The sequence below is a fragment of the Nothoprocta perdicaria genome, unplaced genomic scaffold (genome assembly GCF_003342845.1).
Source record: "Nothoprocta perdicaria isolate Ctin4 unplaced genomic scaffold, notPer1 scaffold_723, whole genome shotgun sequence".
NCBI classification, from domain to species: domain Eukaryota; kingdom Metazoa; phylum Chordata; class Aves; order Tinamiformes; family Tinamidae; genus Nothoprocta; species Nothoprocta perdicaria.
The window spans coordinates 3,784-9,675 of record NW_020456003.1 but is presented as its reverse complement, the minus strand read 5'-3'; the positions used below and the strand labels follow the sequence as shown (position 1 = coordinate 9,675).

The 5,892-nt window shown below is 63.2% G+C and overlaps 1 protein-coding gene across 1 annotated transcript in view; it reads left to right on the top strand.

The window, feature by feature from the left end:
* Positions 1–5,892, top strand: part of LOC112957506 (serine/threonine-protein kinase MARK2-like) — a gene marked incomplete at its 3' end in the record, with an annotated part of 10,710 nt that overhangs the window by 1,111 nt on the left and 3,707 nt on the right. Inside the window, 4 exon segments of the mRNA XM_026051156.1 lie at positions 4,735–4,911; positions 5,023–5,076; positions 5,402–5,450; positions 5,775–5,845. Coding sequence (XP_025906941.1) covers positions 4,735–4,911; positions 5,023–5,076; positions 5,402–5,450; positions 5,775–5,845 — 351 coding nt within the window.

Below are 5,892 nucleotides of genomic sequence, written 5' to 3'. Positions count from 1 at the left end.
GGCCCCCCCAAAACAGCCGTCTTGGAAAACCGCTGTTCCGAGTGGGATTCTCTTCCTGGATTATATAAGAGCGACGGCTGATTATTCCCGGCTTCGTTAGTGCTCGGAGCATCTGCCAGCTCCAGAGAGCTGACTTCTCCGGAGCCTCCTTCCCCCATTCCGGAGCCTTCGGAAGCAGGACCTTCCCCCCCAACTCATTTCTCGTTTTCTGACCTTTTTTTAATGAATTTAACCAAAAAAAAAAGTCCTCCCGATCCCAAAATTTGGTGACGTTTAAGGCCAGATCCATCAGAAGGAGCCGCTCCGTCGTCTCCAGGCGGGAAAACAAGGAAGCGCTGCYGTTCCCTGGAAAAGCCCCCTCTCCGCCTTTCCCAGCTTTCCCTCCGTGCTTTTCCCATATCCRTCTTTTTTCCACCTGGGATAAGGCGGGAAGAGCCGCGTGGAGCTGCTGATCCCGCTGCCGAGCAGAGCCCCCGGCGCATCCCGGGTGCCTCTRGCTCCGGTTTCTCCCGGTTGGGAAGTGCGGAGAAATCTCCGTTTTCTCCCGGCGCCAGGATCTTCGCGCCCCTCCGCTCCGGACAGTTATCCCGGAGCCGGCCGGTCTGTTCTGGGATGCGGCTGTGCCGGGAATTCCCGGATCCTCGCTCTTCCTTGGTGGGCGCAGCGGGAATCTGTGGGATTTAGCCCCGTTTGTGTGGAGCGGGAATCCCGTTTTCCTCCCTCGCAGCCGAGCTCCGGCTTCCTGGCCTGTGGGAAGCTGGATTTGCCTTTTGCCACCGTAATTCCGRAGTCGACTCCGGGGTGGAGGGCACACGGAATAAGCCAATCCCAGCTGGCACCGAGGGCTTTCCTGGAGGWATTAGGTCGGATCCGCTCGCCTCTGGTCCCAATCCGGCGTCAGATCTGTTGGGAAGCGCCACTCCCGATTTCATCCCAAGCATTTTGGGGGCATCTGGAGCAGGTGTCGGGGTCCACTGGACCCCAGGGATGCTCCGTGCGGGTCCGGCTCCGTGCTGGGATCCCGTGCTGGGATCCGTCGCTATTCCCGAGGTTCCGCTCTGGCGGGATGAGGGCGGCGCCGGCGGGAGAACCGGTCGAGCCGGTCCCGGGAAGGGCCCAATCCCTCCCCAAGGGAGCGCCCGGAATCCCGCCCCCAGGAAGGGCGCCCGGCTCCAGTCTCCTGCGCCGGAGCCAACGGAGCCGCCGGAGCGCGGGAGTTGGGAATACCYGCCGTGAAGGCCGGGAATAACGGAGGCTTCCCGGGAGAGCCGCTGCCGCCTTCCCGGAACGCCGAGCGGGGCGGCAGAGCGCTCCGGCCCGTTCCCACCGAGGGAGAAATTCCGGATCCGATTCGGCCCCGGAAGTGGCTTTTTCCGGTAATCGGCTGCTCTGGAATTGGGGGGTGTCCCGAGGATCCGCTCCCCGGCTCTGGTTTTCCAGCTTTTCCTACCCAAGCGCGGCCGGGAATTTTGGATCAGGAAACGGCCCCGGGGAGGTTACGGACCGGGTGGGAGAAGGGCTGGGAAGTGTTGCCAGAGGCCACGGCATTCCCGGGAAAACYGAGCCTCGATTTGGCTCCATCTCCTGGTGCCTTCCAGGCTTCCCGCTGCCCTTCCGGCTTTCTAGAGCGGGAATCCCCATGGCTCCATGGGATCCGCTCGGGAGCCAGGGGCCGCTCCGGGCTCTTCCCTTTCCCTGCCAGTCCCGGAGGCGGCGTCCGGGCGGCTCCGCTCCTTGGGAAGCGCCGGCGGCGCCGCGTTCCTGCCGGCACATCCGTGGTGCCGTCGGAAGGGGGGTTTATCCGCCTCCTTCTCCCCAAAATTCCCACTTTTCTGCAACCAGAGCGGCAACGTTCCTGGCATTCCTGGATAATCTCCGTGGCGGTTCCTGCCGGGCACCTCCAGAGCCTCAGGTGCTCCTTATTTTCCCTTGTTTCCTGGAGCTACTGGGAACTGCTGTGAAGATAGGGATTCCTACTGGGATTTCTGTGGAGATTCCGGCTGGAGTCGGGGGCAGCTCCGGCTGCGCTCGTTTTYCTTGGATCCAGATGGTCACAGAAGCAGGAAAATCCGCCCCCCCACCAACGGTATTCCCGGGTTTCTGTCCCCGCCGAGGGAGCCGGAGCCTCTTGCTGCTCTGTCCCGGCCTCGCACTCCGTTTTCCGGCCCCTTTTTCCATGGGATGAAGGGGGAGAGACAACCGGGAAAGCTGCAAGGATGCGGGAAGGACATCCAGGAGGGATTATCCGAGCATGGATCAAGCGGCAGCTGGGAATTGTGGCCAGCACCCTCGATGCTTCCCTTTGGATGCAGCGTCCGGAAGAAATCGGCTCTGCCCGGGGATTTTTCAATCTTTTTTCCCACTTTTTCCATTTTTTTTTTCCCATTTTTCTTCGAGTGTAAAACAGGATGTTGGAAAATGCCTGGAATCCGCCCGGGATCCGTTTTTTTTCCTGCTCCTTTTGTCCGTTGCAGACGGATCCTTTCCTGGGATCCAAACTGGCTCCTCCTTCCTCTCCGGATCCACTTGGAAAAGCCGCAGCGGTGTGTTGGATTTCCCTGGATTTCCCTGTTTTCCCATCTGTTTTCCCTCTATTCCATACAGGAAAGAGGAGCCCCCCAGGCCCTCCTCCGCTCTGGTGCTTCCTGAGAAACACCAGCAAAATTGGGAATATCGGCACTTTTCCATTCTCCGGAGCCCGTTTTCCCATGAATCTCCTCTGCACYGGTGGGAATAACCCCCGGCCGACTCCCTTGCTCCCAAAAAAGSGACTTTTCCGGACGGAGCATCCCGGATGGGTCGGAAAAGGGCCCCTTGCGATGCCGCTCTCCGTGGTTTTCCAGATCCGGAGCGCAGCCCTTTGCCCTTTCCCTTATCTCCGCATGCGGAAGGAGGAGCCCTGAGTCACTCCGGGCTCGGGAATGCCGGAGTACGGGAATGCCGGAGCGCGGGAAAACCGCAGGGCTTTTCCTGAGGGAAAACCGGCCCCACGGCGCCCAGGATGCCGGGAGACGTCGCTCCGTTGGGATCCACGCTCCAAAGGCTCCGGAGTGGCACCGTGGGCCGCCACTGTCCCGTTGCCGCAGCCGCTTCCTCCCCWTTTCCGAAGGATCCTTGGGAGAAACAGAGCCCAAAACCCCGGAAGGGGGAGGTGCCGGTATCCCAGCAGGGAAACCAGGAGGGAATTCCCATTCCTGGGACTTCGCCCTTCCTGCAAATTCATCCCGCTTTTCCGGCGGCGCTGCCGGTTGTGGAGCTCTGGCGTGTGGCCAGATCCGGATCCCGGTGCATCCGGCACCTCCGTGTGGGAACGGCCGACAGATCTTGTGGGATTTGGGGACGCGCCGCTGCTTCCCAAGGGATTTCCCCCCTGGCTTTTTGGCGCGGGGAGGGAAGATCCCTTTGGATCCGCTGCAGATCTGAGCAGGCGTCGCCAGGAGCGCCATGACCCGGGATGATCCCTTTGGAATCTCCCCCTTTTTCCTACGGAGAAGGGGGGGCAGGGGCGGCCAGAGCCGCCATTCCGGGAGGGAAGAGGAAGCGYCGGAGCCGGCGCCCGATTCCACCCGGATGCTGCCGCTCCGGCCTCTGGAAAACCGGGAGAATCTCAAGTGAGGGCCCGCTCCGACCCCCACTCCCGCCGGGAAAACCGGAGCCGCTTCCGGAGTCGCTTCCAGCCGTGCACGGCCCCAACCACCACCCTTTCCGTTGCTGCTTTTAAGGGAAAAAAAAAATGCTCCGGATTCTGGATTTTAGGGATCGCGGGACAGGGAATCCCGTGGGCGGTGGCTTCTGCTCTGGAATGATGCTCCGGAGCCGCTTCCCAGGCCACAGCCTCCTGGAATTCCCAGCCTGGAGCACTGGGAACCACCCCCCGCCAAGCGCCTGCTGCTCTTCCTCTTTGYTAATTAACGGGATTCTAATTAAGTACTTGGGGGCGGGGCTTTTTCCCATGGGAAACGTCTGTCCCGCCTTTCCCAGTGGGAAGGGCCTGAGTGGGAAGGGAAGGCGGCATGCGCTCGGGGGAGATTTTGGGAATTCYGCTGCTTCAGCCACCCGGATCCCGCTTCCGGGGGCGTTTGCTGACCTGGATTCCCTCTTTTCCCGGAGTTTTCCTGTCACGGCGCTGAGGGAAAAAAAAAAAAACGGGAATTTGGGCGCTTGGGGTTTTCCCACTCCAGGGTTTTTTGGGGACCTCGAGCACCATTTTGGGGCGAAACGGCAGGATTTGGGGCAGGTGCTGCTTTGGGAGACGGGCGGGAACTCTGGCCTCCGCTTTGGGGAAGAATCCGGGAATGTTGGGGGGGGGAATGGGAGTTTTTGGGGTGAAAACACCCATATCCAGGGGGTGCGTTGGGGGGAAATACAGGTATCCAGGCCCCCTTTTTGGGGGATTTGGGGGCCTTCAGGAATGTCTTTCTGGGGACAGTCTGGCTGTCTGAGCCCCCGTTTGGGTGACGACACAGGCGGCCGGGTGCCTGTTTGGGTGACAGCACCCCCGGAGTCCCGGTGTTGTGTCACCCGTTTAGGTGACACCCRTTCGAGTGGCAACACGGGCGTCCCCGACCCCTGTTTGGGTGACACCAGGGGTGTCCCAACACCCCGTTGGGGTGACAGYCCCGGCCTCCCGACACCCGTCCGGGCGCCACCTCCTTCGGGTGACAGTTGGAGGCCCCAAAGGGCCGGCGAGGCCGAGGGGCCCCGGCGTCCGGTGACCCCCCTGTCCCCCCGCAGGCCGAGGGCAAAGGCGGCGGTGGCGGCGGCGGTGTCCCCAAGGGCGCCATGCTGCGGGGCCGCACAGGCGGCGCCGACGAACAGCCGCACGTGGGCAACTACCGGCTGCTCAAGACCATCGGCAAGGGCAACTTCGCCAAGGTGAAGCTGGCCCGGCACGTGCTCACGGGCAAGGAGGTGGGTGACGCCGCGAGGGGTGACGCCGCGGCGGGGTGACGTCGCCACGGGGTGACGCCGCGGGACGGGGACRCCGTGGGGGTGACACCGCCGTCATGCGCGTCCCCGCAGGTGGCCGTGAAGATCATTGACAAGACACAGCTCAACTCGTCCAGCCTGCAGAAGGTGACGTGGCGGGGACGGCGCGGTGACGGCGCGGTGACACGGAGATGTTGTCACGATGATGTCGCGGTGACGGGGCGGTGCTGTCGCGGTGATGTTGCGGTGACGTCGTGACGCGGCGGTGACCTTGGGGTGCTGTCACGGTGTTGTCACGGTGAYGTGGTGCTGTGGCGGTGGCGCGGTGGTGGTGTCGCAATGACATCGCAGTGCTGTCGCGGTGACGTTGCGGTGACATAGCGACGCGATGGTGCCGTTGTGGCGCCGTCGCGGTGTTGTCMCGGTGACACCGCAGTGCCGTGGCGGTGACGCGGCGCTGTTTGTCCCGCAGCTCTTCCGGGAGGTCCGGATCATGAAGGTCCTCAACCACCCCAACATCGGTGAGCGGCGGCGGGCGCCCGTGTCACCCTGTCCCCGGTGTCACCCGTGGCCCTGGGGGCACCATGGGGGCTCCAGTGTGACCCCTGTCCCTATTGTCACCACGCAGTCCCCGGTGTCACCCTGGCCCCGGTGTCACCCCCATCGCCAGGGCCAGCGCGGGGTCCCCGGTGTCACCCTCATCCCCAGTGTCACCCTCATCCCCGGTGTCACCCAGTCCCCGGTGTCACCCAGTCCCCGGTGTCATTCCATCCCCGGGGTCACTGCGCGGTCCGCGGTTTCACCCCGTCCCCGGTGTCACCCGGTGTCCCCGCGGCCGCCTGCAGTGAAGCTGTTCGAGGTGATCGAGACGGAGAAGACCCTGTACCTGGTGATGGAGTACGCGAGCGGCGGTGAGCGGGGACGGGGGACAGCGGGGACACGGAGGGGACACCCACACACCAA